General features: G+C 43.5%; 1 protein-coding gene across 1 annotated transcript in view; it reads left to right on the forward strand.

Moving 5' to 3' along the window:
• LOC306772265 (uncharacterized protein) overlaps window positions 1–16267 on the forward strand; it is a 203972-nt gene extending 187705 nt beyond the window's left edge. The window contains 19 exon segments of the mRNA XM_079261679.1: window positions 198–385; window positions 1899–2049; window positions 3892–4074; window positions 6441–6578; window positions 6673–6867; window positions 6956–7246; window positions 7248–7266; window positions 8004–8140; window positions 8223–8264; window positions 8266–8353; window positions 8529–8604; window positions 8657–8918; window positions 8920–9024; window positions 9097–9226; window positions 9303–9437; window positions 9439–9494; window positions 11470–11544; window positions 11799–11848; window positions 14279–16267. Coding sequence (XP_079117805.1) covers window positions 198–385; window positions 1899–2049; window positions 3892–4074; window positions 6441–6578; window positions 6673–6867; window positions 6956–7246; window positions 7248–7266; window positions 8004–8140; window positions 8223–8264; window positions 8266–8353; window positions 8529–8604; window positions 8657–8918; window positions 8920–9024; window positions 9097–9226; window positions 9303–9437; window positions 9439–9494; window positions 11470–11544; window positions 11799–11848; window positions 14279–14489 — 2532 coding nt within the window. The 3' untranslated portion in view covers window positions 14490–16267.
• Window positions 16268–17713: the final 1446 nt, after the last annotated feature.

Genomic DNA, 17713 nt, shown 5'->3' on the forward strand with positions numbered 1-17713 from the left:
TGGCACCATCTCCATGACAACAGATAAACACAACTCTGTGACATACGGTGTGTGTTGGATGTGTTGCTGAAGTGTCTAAACGTATTTTGGGAGGAAACCTGATTACATCAGAGTTGTTCCATCATAACTCCAGTTTAATGTACTGGTTTTGGTCCAGAGGAATAAAAAGAACTGTATGTGTGGTGTTGGACCTGCAGGATCTGCAGCGGGACATCGAGCAGCACACAGAGAGCGTGGCATCGGTGCTAACGCTTTGTGACGTCCTGCTCCACGATGCTGATGCCTGCGGCAGCAACTCGGAGAACGACTCCATCCAGCAGACCTCTCGCAGTCTGGACCGCCGCTGGAGGAACATCTGCGCCATGTCCATGGAGAGGAGGATGAGGTTGGCGCTTATCAATTCCACCAATGAGTGTTTTTGTCTTATTTTAACCACTAAGCAAACAGAACAGCCTTTGTCCCATTAAGTTATTAAATGAGTTCCATCTGTAATGAAATTACTCATTATCTTTATTAATGAATGATTTCTAGAGATTTCCAACAAAAAGCTTTGAAGCTGCCTTATTAGCCTAGATACAAAATGCCTAGATCAGCTCTACCACAAAATTTAAATTAAGTTGGAGGTTTTTTGTTGAAATCAGAATTTCAATACTTGCTCATGTCACACCAGATGGATCTCATGCTCAGCTCTTATTTTACATTAGCTGCAAATGGAAAATTGTCATTTAAACAAACTCAGAAGCTAAACTTTTTATGAATCTTTGAAATCGTATAACAAAGAAAAATGCAAAGATTTCTCCTTTTCTAGAAGAGACATGAACTCATCGAGCATTTTATCAGGTCCACCTAGCTGAAACCTTTCTCCTTCAGAGCTGCTGTAATGCTTGCTGGTATAGATTCCACAGTGTTGGATTTCACTCCAAACCAACATGACAGCTTTACTGGGATCATTAAGGGATGGACATGGTCAGCAACAGTATCCAGGCAGGCTGTGGTGGTTAAATCTGGCTTTGTTAGCACTAAAGGGCCCAAAGCGGGCCAAGAAAATGTCCCCGGCACCATTACGCCACCAACAGCAGCCTGAACTGTTAATCCTACCATGTGAATGTGGAGCTGAACTGGAGACTCATCAGACCAGTTTCTCCATCTTCTATTGTCCAGTTCTGGTGAGTCTGTGTGAATTGTAGCCTCAGTTTGCTGTTCTTACTGACAGGAGGGAACCCGCTGTGGTCTTCTGCTGCTGGAGAACATCTGCTTCCAGACTGGACCTGTTGTGTGTTCAGAGATGATGTTCTACATATACTGGTTGGAACCAGTCTGACCATTCTCCTCTGACGTCTGACACCCAAAGCCAGATTATCCAATGGGCATTATGGGCACAGGCCCAGGGGCCCACGCCCACTCGGGGCCTATGTGGGGAAAACACCAGCAGTTTGGACATGAAACAAAATGTACATAAAGGCCAGATAGTTACACCACAGTATCCAGTGGGTTGCTATTGGTACCACTGGCTGAGAGATGTTAGAAATGTCATTTCACAGTGTATCATTCACAATTTTCACAATGTTGAGGTCGGGAAGGGGGCCCCTGGAACACTCTGGGCCCAGGGGCCTCTGCACTTTCAATCCGGCCCTGCTGGATGTTTTCTCTTCTTCAGATGATTCTCTGTAAACTCTAAGAGGGTTGGGTCTCGTACATCTCCTTTCTTCCTCATTCTGATGCTCAGTAGGAACATCTTGGAGTTGGTGCCATGTTATTGACCGTTAAGGTTTTTCTGTTGGCGACAATATTTAGACCTGCCTAAGTGATCAGTGTGTATGCAGCCAATCAGAGATTAAATAAGTTGCTAGTTTTGTCACTGCTCATAACAGTAAAACTGTCTCCTGTGTTTCTGTCAGGATCGAGGAGACATGGCGCCTCTGGTGCAAGTTCCTGGACGACTATTCTCGTTTTGAAGACTGGCTGAAAGCAGCCGAGTTCACCGCAGCCAGTCCTGACTCCTCCAACGTCCTCTACACCAGCGCCAAAGAGGAGCTCAAGAAGTTTGAGGTCAGCTGATTTATTTTATTCTTTGTCTTATTATTTTAGCTCCCTTTGCTTTGGCTGGCAGGACTAAGGCGAAGCATTGCCAATAATCACCATGATTTAGATCCCAGCCAGGTGGTCTCCTCCGTCAGGCAGTGGTACCACGCCGCCTGCCAGCTCCAGACAAATGCAGCTTCAAATATCAAAAGATTAATGACACCTAAATAAAAGCTCGTATGCAGAAGAATTCTGTCTCTGCACCACGAATTTATTAGATGTAGATATTTTCTTAAACACAGGTAAATATTTCAACCATGAAATTTTGTGGTGAAATGGGACATGTGCAGCAGGACATGACTGATGGTTGCGTTAAAAGCCAATCCAGGCAGCAACTCTTTCAGCTGTGTAAAAAACCATCATCAGCGTCTGAAACCAAAAGGTTTCTGTTCCTCTTTTAGCACCACAAAGCAGAGCATTAACTGCTTAGACAGCTTTTACCCCAGCAGACTCAGGAGCCCTCGCTGCTGCCAAACGGCCAAGCATCCGTCTGGATTAAAGACACAGATTAGTGGCTGGTAATCTGGATGCCGTTTCGGTTCGCAGAGACGTCCAGGAAGCGTGGAGACGTGGAGTCAGTTGTAGAGATGGGAGGCAGAGAAAGCAACTAAACAAAACACACACAGTGAACCAGGGAAAAAAAAACGGAAAGTGAGAGGTATAAATACCCAGAAAACAGGTGAAATGGACGAGCTAAATGACCCCGGGAGCAGAGAACGAGGCTGGACAGGAAACAGAATGAAAACTACAAAATAAGAGCGGAAACCAGAACTGAGACAATCAGATGATGACATGCAGCGTGAATAAAGATCCAGCGTAAAAAAAGCTGATTCTAGTATAAAATCCTATCCAGGAGATGAGTGACATGTCAGAAACATGAACTTTTCTGGATGTTTCTGTCGGCTTTGATGCCTTTAATCGACCCTCTGAGTTTTTATGGAGGAAAGGAACCACAACGGATTACATAAATGAACATCCTATTATTGTAGTAAAAATGGGAATCAGTACATTAAAACATGTCTAAATATATCATTCATTTAGTTTTATTATAATTTTATTTAGAACATTTATTGTTTTTACCTTCTACTGGATGACTCCATGGTCTCCAGGATGCAGAGTTTTTATTAATTTATTTTATCTGTTGGCTTCAGCATCACACCTGGTGGGCGGAGCAAATGTTGAACTCCAGGCTGCTGACACGACGTTCTTCCCCTTCACTCCTCTTTTCATCACAGTAACTAATAAGTCTAACAGACATATAGAAGATAAATCCAGATGAAAGTGTCGCGAGCTGCGGATGATCCACAGTTACCGTTTAAATGGATTCACGATTCAGATCAGCATGAAATAATTAAATAGTGACATCATCATGTTTGTTCTTACATCATTTTCCTTCATATAAAACTTAAAAACACATTTTAAGAGACAGATAATAATTTTTTATCAATTTATTTCCAGTTATTAATAATTATGGACATATTTAATAAATTGTGAATTTGATTTAAATGTTTTTATTTCCAGAATTTAAATAGTTCTTTATGAATCTATTTAATGTGTTTATTTCTGACTGGGTTAAATGAAAACACACACATATATATATATATATATATATATATATATATATATATATATATATATATATATATATATATATATTTATATATATATATAATATTTAATGTTCCTGAAGTTTTCAGTGTCGTAACGTAGAAAACGGCCTGTTTTTCCTTTTCTTGTTTTGTTCTCCTGCTTTTCATTTTTCCACAACTTGTTCTGAGTGCCCGTCTAACGCGGAGTTTCTCCTCTCAGGCATTTCAGCGGCAGGTTCACGAGCGGCTGACTCAGCTGGAGCTGGTCAACAAACAATACCGCCGTCTGGCCCGAGAGAACCGCACCGACGCCGCCAGCAAGCTGAAAGTCCTGGTCCGCGATGGGAACCAGCGGTGGGACTGCCTGCAGCGGAGGGTGGCAGCCGTCCAGCGCAGACTCAAGGTCAGGCTGCGGGTCAGAGGTGACAAAGTGACGTCCTCTGTAAGAAAACACAACAGCCTAAAAACCCCAGAAATCAAAGCTGAGCGTGAAGCATAGCAGCTGATCTGGGTAGTGTCTCCCTGCCCTGAGCTCTGCTCTAAGCTGCCAGGATTTAGGTCACCTCTCAGATACAGACAACATGCGAGGCGTCACGTTTGCACGGAGCTGTTTGCATCGCAGCATGTGACTCTGAGCAGCCGGGGAGCGCTCATGTTGCTGCAGAGAACTAGCACTAGTCAGAGGAGCAGGTCCTGCGCGACTCGAAGCCGTCGTGGTTCAACACATCTGCAGCAGAGCAGCAGCTCGGTTTCTGTCTGATTGTCCAAAATGTCGACATCTGAGTTCAACCCATTAAAAACTGATGCAAACAAACATTTTCACACACATGACCCCAATTTCTATAGATGTAGGTAAAACTACGGTGGCCTGACAGGTGCAAACGCGCTCCATTTATAAAAACACTGCATAAATGAAAAACAGCTGCATGAAGAAAACGCTGCATCTTCACACTCCAGACAGAGGTGCTCAGATGTTTGTCCTCCAGCAGCCGTTTCCCTCTGAGAGACGACTGACGGTGGGAAGAACGGAGGAACTGGTGGGAAGTTTGGGCAACGTGAAGGCAGGGAGAGAAACTGCAGCAAGCTGTGCTTAATCCCAAACAAAAACCAAAGATCAGCTGATTTACGGAAAGGTATGTCTGAGAAGCTCCGCTGTGAGAGAAAAGAAGCTGCGTTTCCTTCTGGCAGCTGTTCCCGTTTCTGCAGCGTGTTTCTGAACATGAGGTGTATTTGCACCTGCCGGCCACCGACAAACACAAAGCGAGGATTTACAAACGTCATCAGCTTTACTCCCAGTAGAACAGAAACAACATTTCAGATGATGAAACTGACACATCTGTAAAACGCTGCAGCTGGAAACATAAAGCGTACAAACTGGAGAAGGATTTGACAACTTATTGGGTTTACTGGGAACCAGAGGAGGCGATTCCTGGTCCAGAAAGTAGAAGTCCAGTCTGGCAGCTGCTCCGACCAGTCACCAAACCAGCTGAGTTTAATGAGCAGAGTTTATTTTTATTTTATCGACAGACGGATCGGTGCGGCGTCTGCAGTAATGCGGACTCTGGGCCGGTCTGTCATGGTGAAGAAGGAGCTGAGCCAGAAGGCGAAGCTCTCGATTTACCAGTCGATCTACGTTCCTACCCTCACCTATGGTCATGAGCTGTGGGTCGTGACCGAAAGAACCAGATCTCGTATACAGGTGGCTGAAATGAGTTTCCTCCGCAGGGTGGCCGGGCTCTCCCTTAGAGATAGGGTGAGGAGCTCAGTCATCCAGGAGGAGATCAGAGTAGAGCCGCTGCTCCTCCGCATCGAGATGAACCAGTTGAGGTGGCTCGGGCATCTGGTCAGGATGCCTCCTGGACCTCCCTGGTGAGGTGTTCCAGGCACGTCCCTCTGGGAGGAGACCCCGGGGAAGACCCAGGACACGCTGGAGGGATTATATCTCTCGGCTGGCCTGGGAACGCTTCGGGATCCCCCCGCAGAGTTGGCAAATGAGAGGGAAGTCTGGGCTTCCCTGCTTAGGCTGCTGCCCCCGCGACCCGACCCCGGATAAGCAGCAGAAGATGAAGATGAAGATTATTTACCAGGTAAACGAGCCTGTTAGTGGAAACACCTGTTCTAGATGTAGAGGTAGGTCCAAAAACATAGCAGGACTTGTACTTTCTGGACCAGGAGTTGCCACCTCTGCTGGCAACAGGCGAGGAACATGACTGGGTCTGAAAGGGATGTTTCAGAGAGGCGGAGTGTCTCGGATGGAAACATGGCCTGAAGTGAGCTGAATCTCAGGCAGCGCTGCATTAAAAACAGACTCTGGGATTCACAGCATGGACTCAGGAAGACCTCCAGAAGTTCACCCAAAATCCAGGTCCAGGACCGTAAAGCCGCTGGTCTCCTCGCTTCCCAGACGTTTCCAGGCTGCAGGATGCTAAACGTCACCCTGGAACTACTTCTTACTGACATATTGATGCCATCAGATTCACATCAGCTCAAATTTTCTATGAAATGATAAAATGTCTTCGTTTCATCATCCGAGACGTTGTTCATCGTCAGCTCATGGAGTTTTTCAATAACATTTTTAATCAGAGCTAAACGGCAGACGTTAGGAAACCAGCCTGTTTGCTGAATCCCCCCCCCCCCCCACCAACACACACACACACACACACACACACACACACACACACACACACCTCCATACGAGTCGTGTTAGAATGGATCTCCATCACACACTTCATGAAAATCCATTCCTAAAAGGATAATTGTCCTTTTCAGCACTTTACGTCTCAGCGAGAGGACTTTGAAGGAAGTCGTGAAGGGATCCTGGTGTGGCTGACAGAGATGGACCTCCAGCTCACCAACGTGGAGCACTTCTCAGAGAGCGCCGTGGACGATAAGATGAGACAGCTCAACGTGAGACTGCAGCTCAGATGTTTAGCAGTAAAAACAGCTCTGATGTTGACAGACGTGGTCCCCCCCCCCCCCCCCCCCCCCCCCCCCCCCGCAGGGCTTCCAGCAGGAGATAACCCTGAACAGCAACAAGATCGACGCCCTCATCGTGTTCGGCGAGAACCTGATCCAGAAGAGCGCTCCGCTGGACGCCGTGCTGATCGAGGACGAGCTGGAGGAGCTCCACTCCTACTGCCAGGAGGTGTTCGGCCGGGTGGCCCGCTTCCATCATCGCCTCGTCAGCAGAAGACCGGTCAGTAGCACGCACACACACACACACACACACACACACACATACACACACCGGCTTGACTCTGTTACGCAACGTCTACACCTGCTAGGCTCTGGAAGAGGAGAGGGAGACGCCAGACCAGGACGTGGACGTGGACAACCCCCCCAATCTGACCAACGGTGCCTCCTGGACGGAGACGAGGAGGAAGAAGGAGGAGGAGGAGGCTCCACCAGCGGGGGGAGGTCCAGCTGGACGGCAAACGATGTGCCACCTGCTTGTTCCTCCTCCTGAGCGGTCGGGGAGGGAGACCCCTGTCAGCGTGGACTCCATCCCTCTGGAGTGGGACCACACTGTGGACGTGGGAGGATCCTCATCACACGAGGAGGATGAGGACGCCTCCCTTCTTCAGCGCTCTGCCAGGTGGGATTTTCAGCAGGACTTTCTGACGTGATTCAGAAACAGCTTCCTGCACATGCAGCTGTCTTCCAGATGTCAGCGTTCACATCTGGCAGAGAGACAGCTTGTGAGGAGCGGTCAGGTTTATCTGCTGAAGCGGCTGCAGGGAACGCCGCCTCGGTTGGCTTCCAGCCTCCTGCATCACCTGCAAACCTCGCCGTGTCTCCTCTGCATCTGCAGACACACCTTTGTTTTATCATCTCGGATCATCCGGGATTAATAAAAAATTTCCAAATGAATGCTTTGAAGTTTCTGACAAGCGTGAAACTTGAGTTGTACCTGTGCAGGATTTACTGCATTTCTTTCATTTGTGGTTTGATGATGTTCTTCACGGATCATTTTCTGCTTTTTACAAACATATTTTTAAGAAATAAAAGGTTTTTTTTTTTTAAAAGGTTGTTTTATTACTTGAATTATTTTTATCCACTAAATACATTTTTAATTTAATTGGTTTATTCCCTATTTTTATTTATATATTTTTTACTTTTATAATAATAATAATAATAATAATAATAATAATAATAATTATTATTATTATTATTATTATTGTCACTTCTATTCTTATTTTCATTTTTAGATTTTTTCTATTTAATTTGTATTTTTATTGGGTTTTTTTATTTTAGAAAAATATTATTTTTGATAAATGGAGAACCGATTATTAGATTATTTTTCCCAACCGTTGTTATTTCCTCTGTTTGCAGTAAAGTCTGTGACAGACCTGCCTAGCTGGCATCAGCCCGGTTCCCCGGAGAGGAAACGGGTTCCCCGTGAGATCATCCAAGACCTGAGCTCCTCTCCAACACACAGCTGTAGCGCTCCGTACCTCCAGCAGGGCTACGTAAGACCCACCTGGACTCTGTGACGCCAAATGTTAAACCTGAAGTAGCTTTACGTGAACTCTGCTCGTGTTTCCTGTTCAGGCCCAGTTGATGTTGGAGTGCAGAGGCAGCATTAACAGCGTGAAAAAGAGTGAAACTGATCCTGAACGATGAGGAGGAGCTTGAAGATGCAGGTCTGACCAACAGTACGGCCACCAAGCAGAGCAGCACAGGTAAAACACACTGCATGTCTGCTTACACAGCAACGCCACAAAACATGTGAATCCGATTCGTTCCATCGCTCAACAAGCGAAAACTGCTTCAAGTGTTAAAGAGCTCAACAAGCGAAAACTGCTTCAAGTGTTAAAGAAAAAGGTTAAGGGATGTCATCGTGGTCTCCCTCCCCAGGTGTGATCGAGCGCTGGGAGCTGCTGCAAGCAGAAACGCTCACCAAGGATCCTGACATCAAGCAGAACCTGGAGCAGTGGCAGAAACTCAACTCTGACCTCTGTGACGTTCACTTCCTGGCTGGGCAGGGTGCAGCCAGAGCTTCAGAGGCTGGAGCGCATCACGCCGTCCACCACCATCCGGGACATCGAGATCAGCGTCAAGAAACTTAAGGTATGGACTCGGACGGGACTTTCAGGAAGCTGCCTGGCTGTAAAAATCATCTTGACCAAATATTTCCCTCTAATCTGCAAAGGAGCTGCAGAAACCTTCAACAGTTACAAGTGCTTGATGATCTCCGTCAATCTGAGCAGTCGTCACTGTCTGCGCGGTGACAGCGAGGAGATGCGGGGAGCTGCAGGGCGCCCTGAGCGCAGCCAATCACAGCTGGACGCAGGCCTGCAGCGGTCTGGAGAGATGCGAGAGGAGGCTGCACGCCGCTCTCATGCAGTGCCAGGTTCGTCACGCCGATGCTTCCCCAACAACGTAATACGGAGATGTGGCTCAGAAACTGTGTGTTGCCCTGCAGGAGTTCCATGAAACGCTGCACTCTCTGCTGCTGTGGCTCTCTGAGGCTGAGAAGAAACTGTTGTTCTGCAGCCGTGAACCCGCAGTCGGCTGCACAGCCTGCACTGCTGCAGCGCCGGGACGCCCTCATGGTGAGGAGACACATTGTCACTGGACAATCTTTCTGTCTTCATCTGGATCATGAAGGTATTCCTCTTCCTGCTGCAGGCCCTGCAGGACGAGCTGCGCAGCAAACACTGGCACATCTCCGCACTGCAGGAGATCTCCTCCCAGCTGCTGCTGGAGCCCAGCGAGGACATCGGCGTGGAGGCCAAAGAGAAGGTCTATGTCATCGGCAACAAACTTCATCTGCTGCTGCGACAGGTGGCGGCAGCACTGCGGTCGCTGCAGGACAGACTGGTACATCCATCATACATCCATCATACTGCATCCTTCATTCTCCTTCTTTCTTTAGGCTGCTAATTGTTGACGTATGATGAGACAAAACAACAACTCACGTCTCTTTTTAAAAAAATCTTATTTTATTAATTTGATTTTATTTATTTACTTTTGTATTTATTTTTATATTATTTTCATTTTTTAAATTGTTATTATTTTTAAAATATTTAAAGGGACACCATGTAACTTTTGGCCTATAGGGGTGCTAAAGCTGTAACTTCCCACAGCCAGACAACGCTGCTTCCTACTGAACAGCGTCTGAAACCATAAAACCAAACCATGCCGGGTTGCTGAACGTTCTGTTACTTTGATATTTACAGGAGTATAGGAAGTTATGTATTTACTGCATCAAACCAGCCATACATGCGTGAAATGTTTAGGGACTCATATTAGCTTTGGTCTGTAGCTGTTTGGCTTCAGCTAGCCGCATTTAGCTTCTACTGAACAGCAAAATAAAGACACAGATGTGTCCTGCAACGTTCTGCAGCTCGTCAGGTGTTTAATGCCTTGTTTTAAATGAACGTGGGCGGAAAGATGTGAAAACGTTCATCACATTTTGCAACTTAGCAGTCTGCTAGCAGAGTGGGTTTTACATCCACACAGTTCTTCCATCAGACTCCAAGCAGCACGAGGACTTTCCTCTGGAGCGATCCCTTTCCGGCTTTCTCTTTCTGGCCTCTTCAGACGCCGTTTTCACCTTTTATATACGTTCAGCCAGCAAGCAAAGCGCTTCAGATCACATGACCCCATGAGAGACGGATCCGCTCCTACAGAGTTCTGGTTCGCCTCGGAGTGCCGACACGCATCAAGCTCTGTATACTCCAGATATCATCCATTATTAATCACATTAGGCTGATGTTTGGCTCAAAAGTTACACGCTGCCTTTTTCTTTTTTTTTGTCTTTTTTTATGGTTTTACTTTGTTATTATATATATCTGTTCAGACATAAGGGGTTAAAGACAAGTATGGAGGGAGACTTCTGTTTTTGTACTAGTTTTACGCAGAGGTACCACCTACGCCGGTCAATGTGTTGTATGTAGTTCAGTTTAGTGGAAACAGTTGGTGCTTCTGTCATTATATCCGTGATGAACGGTAAAGTTATTTGTAAAAACAACGTAGTATTTCTCAGTATAGAGCAGGTAAGACACGTAAATACAACCTGATGGAAATATTTAAACCTGTACTTATTGGTAACAACAATTACTAATTGTTGCTAATTACTACTAATTAGCACAAAACAAATGTAAAGGAGTTTTTTTTTTTTGTCATTTCAGTGCTTTGTGGCCATAAATGCTGTTGAAAAACCATTTATTTCCATTTTAAATGCCGCCACGTTTGGCAGGAACACGCGTGAGTGGGACAAACAGCAGATATGAGTATTTGGGGTTTCACAGATGAGAAATAAAAAGATCCAAATCTTCTCTGTCGATACCACATGGCTTATTTTGTCTCGTTTATGGATGAAATCTGAAGAAATAAGACAGACCGGTAATTTCACAGTTTCTTCCAGCAGGTTCATTTTTACTTTTACTCACCTAAAATCATATTTTTATATTCAGAAAAGATCAGCAGATAGAACAAAGCAGTACCAGGTACTGACTTCGCCATAAAATTAAAGACTGTCTAATAAAAGAGTAAAAACTGTTTTTTTTTTTCCTACTCAATAAGCAAATTTATCCAAGTCTTGCGGCAGTCAGTTTTGAAGGTCAGTAACCACCGATCCATCTGGACGACTGTTGTTCATGTCATCTCTGCTCCCCGACCCACTCGGAGAGTTTTTTGCCCACTCGGATCAAGTGTCTGTTTGTGTCAGGGTAAATCATCCAAAGCGCTTGTGTTGAGCAAATCAAAACAGAAGGTAACTGCAGGTTATTGCTGGAAGACTGCTTTGGTTAGTCTTATCTGACGGACTGTTTGTCTACTGTCTGTGTTTCAGGAGACCTGCTCTTCCAGCTCTGACATGGACAGCATCGGCCTGGGAACACTGAGTTCACCTCTGCTGCTGCATAAGGTACATCTGTGTATTTGCAAAACCTCTAGTTGTTTTTTAAAGTTCTTATATCAGCACATGATACTGTTCTTACTGTAAAAACAACCACATGGAATTGTTGTAGTTAAACTGCACCTTAAGGTCACAGTGTAGCTGATAGTTGCTGGTAAAAAGGAACAAACAGTTTACTAACATTAATGTATTAACAACAATACCATGCAATGTTTTTATCTGGACATGTTTTCATGAACACTCTGACATGACTTGTGTTTCAGGACCAGTCGGGTTCACAGGGAGCCGCTGTCAGACAACCAGCGACGGGAAGGTATGGATTTTAGTTTCACCTAAAATCAACAAATTCAGAAGTTATTAAAGCCTGAAAACATAAAATTTTATCACTTCATATTGTCTTTTATAACAGATTTTACCTCATATGTTTCCAATGTCCGGGTACAAAAAAGTTTATATATATATGTATATATATATATACATATATCTATATATATATATATATAGATATATGTATATATATATATATATATATATATATATATATATATATATATATATATATATATATATATATATATATATATATATAGATATATGTATATATATATATATATATATATATATATATATATATATATATATATATATATATATATATATATCACTATGGCTTTCCTCTGCTGCTTATCCATGATCACTATGTCCGCTTGGTTGGCCACCACCATTTTATCTGCCTGGATCTGGAAGTCCCAGAAGATCTTAGCCCTCTCATTCTCCACCACCTTTGGGGGGAGTTTCCCACTGGGACTTGGGGGTCTCCAGTCCATATTCTGCACAGATGTTCCTGTAAGCTATGCCAGCTACTTGGTTATGGCGCTCCATGTATTCTTTGCCTGCCAGTATCTTGCCCCCCGCTGTGAGGTGCTGGATTGTTTCAGGGGCTCCTTTGCATAGTCTGCACCTGGGATCCTGCCTGGTATGGTAGATCTGGGCTTCGGTCGCTCTGGTGCTCAGGGCCTTCTCCTGGGCTGCCATGATTGGTGCCTCTGTGCCGTCCTTCAGTCCAGTCCTCTCCAGCCATTGATAGGACTTGTTTATGTAGGACACTTCTGTGATCTGCCGGTGGTACATCCCATGCAGGGGCTTTTCCTCCCATGATGGTTCTTCCATCTCATGTTCCTCCACACTCCATTGTCTGAGACATTCACTAAGTGCTTCATCCCTTGGTGCCTCTTCCTGATGTATTCGTGGAGCTTGGATGTTTCATCTTGGATAGTGGTCTTGATGCTCACTAGTCCTCGCCCCCTTCTTGTGTTTAGTGTTTGGTTGCTGGACAGTGGACTTGGGGTGGAACCCTCCATGCATGGTGAGCAGCTGTTTTGACATCCGTGGTCTGAGCTTCCTCCTTTGTCCATCTCATTATCCCAGCAGGGTATCTGATCACTGGCAGGGTGTAGCTGTTAATTGCCCTTCTCAGTACTTTCCTCACTCGTTGTAGGTATTTAGTTGTGGCAGCTTTCCTTGTGGCTTCTTCATGGTTGCCATTCGCCTGTGGTATGCCCAGGTACTTGTAGCTTTCCTCCACATCTGTTATCCTGCCCTCTGGGAGTGCAATGCCCTCCGCATGGATTACCTTCCCTCTCTTTGTTATCATACGCCCGCATTTCTCCAGTCCAACGACATTCCGATGTCCCTGCTGTAGATCCTGGTGGTGTGGATCAGTGAGTTGATGTCCTGCTCACTCTTAGCATACAGCTTGATGTCATCCATGTACAGGAGGTGGCTGATGGTGGGCCCATTGTTGATTAGTCTTGTTGATTGTTGTCAGTCTTGTTGATTAGTTGGCTGAGGGGGATTCAGGCCTATACAGAACAGCAGTGGGGACAGGGCATCTCCTTGATATATGCCACATTTGATGAGAGACTTGTGCCACAGCCTCATTTAGTTTGCAACAAAGGTCCTTATGTTGCCGTTGACCTTGTAGAGCTTCAGGCATTCCAGGATCTATGTGTGTGTGTGGCCTTAAGTCGTAGGCTTTCTGGGCAATCCAGACGGTGCACAGGTTCGTTTGGTTTTGCAGTCTCTGGCGACTGTTCTGTCAACCAGCAGCTGGTGTTTGGCTGCTCTGGTACCTTTCTATGTCTCCACCTCCTGTGTCCAGTGTCGTCTGCTTCATGTTCAAGTTAGATGGTTATAATGCACAAAGCAGAGTCTAGAACCCTACAACGTGCCGTGAAGTTCATTATAACCACCTAATGTGTGGATCCTAGTTGTTTAATCCATTTATACCATGATGCCAACCCAGTTAACAAACATTTTATAACAAATTTTTATTTCATACAGTTGCTAAACATGCTGAAGTACAGGAATTATTTTATGTTTGCCTTGATATAAACAACAGCTTCCAAGCTACAGCATGTTGCTCTCATTCACCTTTTAAAAGCAACTCATTTGATTAACGCGTTGCTATGGTGACGCCCTGTAACGGAGTGATATCACAGTGATTTAACTCACCGAACTCACCAAACTACCTGTACATATACATAAAAATAATGCAAGCCAATATGTGTGTGTATATATATATATATACATATATATATATATATATATATATATATATATATATATATATATATATATATATATATATATATATATATATATATATAAAACATATTTTAGTGTTGAATTAGTTAAGTAACAATTAACAAGGTTTCCACCTCTGACGTTTGTCCACATGCAGGGAGGATAAGAGGGACTCGTCTCCCCACCGGCCCTTCCTCTATCGGATCTTACGAGCTGCCTTCCCTCTCCACCTGATCTTTTTTCTGCTGCTGGTTCTGATCTGCTTGGTGCCTCTGACTGACGAGGACTACAGCTGTAAACTGTCCAACAACTTTGCCCGATCCTTATACCCGATGCTGCGCTACACCAATGGCCCTCCGCCCACGTGAACGCCAGCACAATGCTCGCAAGTCCGGCTCAGAACAGGATGAAACCCGATGTAGAGCGTTAAGGAGAAGCTCATATCAACACCCTACACCTGCGAGGGATTCGTGTGTGGCGCAAAATTTTATTGCTTTATTTAAAAATTATTTATTTATTGTTTTGAATGAGAAGCCATATAATTGGTTTGTTTTTAAGTTTGTGAATTCACTTTTTAAACTAATGTACAATTGCCATTTGACATCCTGCCGAACACCCTCCATAAACAGTGTAAAGGCAAGAAAAGCCTTTAAGTTTCAGAAAATGATTCATTTCAGTAACTAATACTTTGTACACTTGCAGTAGTGTGTGAAATGAAGGATAAATGACAGTAAAAACCAAAGCATAAAGTCGTGAATGAGGACACCAGCCATTTTTACCACTGCCAACGTTCTGCACTTTTCATAGGAGGTGGCAGCTTGTTGATGGCACATTTTGTACAGTATTTTGTTGTTAGATTTAGGAGGCATTTAAGCTTTTAAAAATGATGGCAGCAACTCCTCTGCAGACTTTCTGTTGTTAAAGGAACCACAAAGCTTCCAATGGTTGTGTTGAATAAATCATATTTAATCTATTTGATAGAAAACTACTGCGAAAGCGACGGGCAAATCCTTTTAGAGTATGATGCTGAAGTTACCTCAAATCAAGTTGTACTGACTTACTGTCAAAGTTGGCATCCCATCTATCTCAGAGCCAGTATGATTAAATATTTCCCTACATTTATATTAAAAAAAAAAAAACATATTGAAAAGTTTGAATATTTTAGTAAATCACTAAAAATTTGTTCTGCAAAAATGCAGAAAGCCTCAGTTTCAGTTCCATTAAGGATACCTCTACCCTAACCCACACCAGTATCACCCTTTGCCCACACCAGTATCACCCTTTGCCCACCCTTCTGTCCCCCTCCAGCGAAAGACATTTGACCCAGTAAACATTGCATTTGTTGTCTAACCTCTGTCATCCACATGATTAGTCACTTTTACAAGCTGTAACTTGAAATGATTTTGGATCTTGATGGATCATGAAGGGCTCTAATATTTTTCTCCTGATCTTTGTTTAGAAGAAAAGAAAATGGTCAGTACTTATCCTCTAAACTCAGACCCGTAGTCCACAGGAAACAAGGCTGAATACCCACTGGGGGACTTTGGCACATTTTTTGTGCACTACTCACATTTTTAGCTGTGTTGATCATTGCACAGATTCACCATTCTCACAAGTTACACCATGCCGTAAAGGTGACTAATCAGGCTTTCCTACGATGTGTAAAGCACCAGTCAGTCTAGTTAAAGGGAAGAAATAAACAACCAAACAATTTGGTTGATTAAAGATGGAGTAGCAGTGCTGAGAAACAGCTGTCATCCAGAAACGCACAAAAAGGTTGTGGCTCTGTCTTTTTTAGGAGACAAATCTGGACTTTTGTGAAGGTGTGTAACGTACCCAACAATATATGATTTAATCAGAACAGTTTGACCCTTGAGGCAAATATTTACCTGCTTTAAAACACTCTGTTGCAGCACGGCAACACGCTAGACTTGAATGTAAGAAACCCTTTGGCCACTGAATGTAGCTAATATTCATCTAAAATTATTTAATGTACAACATTGTTAATATTGGTCCTAAATTTTACAGAAGATTCTGTGATGGTGTAAATAATCTCAGCTTCAAACTCTTCTCAGAGAAACAACGGAGGAGAAGCAAGAAAAAAACCTGTAAGTTTGCTGTATTTTGTGATCTTTATTTATGGGATGTAAAGATGATCATTTGAGTGATAATAAACCATGTTGATTTGCTCCGGTATGTTTACTGTATCACTGGTTTTGACAAAGACCCTGTCTGAGAGCTGACAGGACAGACAGGCAAGAACTGCAATATGAATAAGTGTGTTGTTCACAAAGCCACAAACTAGAACATGTTCAGCATCAGTTTGTTGTGTGTGGTTTCATGCATGTACAAGCCACAGGGAAGAAATGCTAGTCAGCACGTTGCCATGGTGAGATAATCTGATGCTACGGTTGAATTTACACCACTACCGATGAAAACGTGTTAGCAGAGGCAGTCCACAAAGAAAACTCATGATGTCTTTTAAGAATTTTATCCAAAACTGTTCATTTAATTTTGTTTGGCAAAATGAAAACTAAACCATGTGAATGGTTAAAATGAGTAATTCACTAAAACTTAATACAAACTAGTTTTAGATGTATAAAAATACTTATTTAAAGACCAACAATGCATGAAAGAAATAAATTCTTTCTTTAGTTTTCATCACTAGCTTAGATCCAGTTTATCTGTTTTTGCATAGCTAATGTGATTTAATGCCAATTAGCATGTTGCTACTGTTTAGCATATATTCATATACTAACAATGAACTAAAATTTGAATCAAAATGCACCTTAAACAAGTTTAAAAGATGTTAAATAATGTTAAAAGGTAGAAAACTTGACTTAGTAGCTTCTGTTTGCTTGTTTATCAGTGTGTCCACATGCATACTAGCATAGCACTAGTTAGCATATTTGCATACTCCAATTTATAGAAATGCAGAGTTCATTAGTTTTATTTTCACTGTTTACATTTTGAAAGATTAGCTTGGTTCATTAGCTTGGTTTGTTAACCAAATGCACTTTCATGTGATGTAATCTATCAATAAAGCTTTTACATTGGTTACCATGTCAGTTTAAGACCTACTTTGGTTTAGCTTGAGTAAAATGAACCGCTGCGTTCTGCATCCAGTGGTGTAAATTCAGCCTTAGTTTTACTAGACAGAGAAAATCTTAACAGTCACTTTAGTAAAAGGCCACATACTGCTGCCTCTCAGCTCCACTGACACTTGGCACAAGGGTAGAAAAATACTGCATGGACAGACACAGATTAAAAACACTCAGGTACATAATAGTAGTAAAAGAGGACATTACAGAGCAGCATAACAGAGATCAGTGTCCTCTTCTAGGTGTAATGATCCACAGCGAACGGCAGAAGGTCCTGGCTGTGTGGACGACATGCACACATGGAAGGCAGAGGAGATGGGTAGGTGGCATGCTCTGATCGTTACATCAACTTGAAAAAAGAGATACCAATAATGTAGATTTTTTTTTAAAAATGAGCCCAAACTGTCTGGCAGAGGTTCAGTAATGTTCGTACTGAACATGTACTGTAGTGCACGTTCACAAAAATATTTACCATCACAAAATCCAGTCAG

The sequence above is a fragment of the Telmatherina bonti genome (assembly GCF_933228915.1).
Source record: "Telmatherina bonti genome assembly, chromosome: 22".
NCBI lineage: Eukaryota > Metazoa > Chordata > Actinopteri > Atheriniformes > Telmatherinidae > Telmatherina > Telmatherina bonti.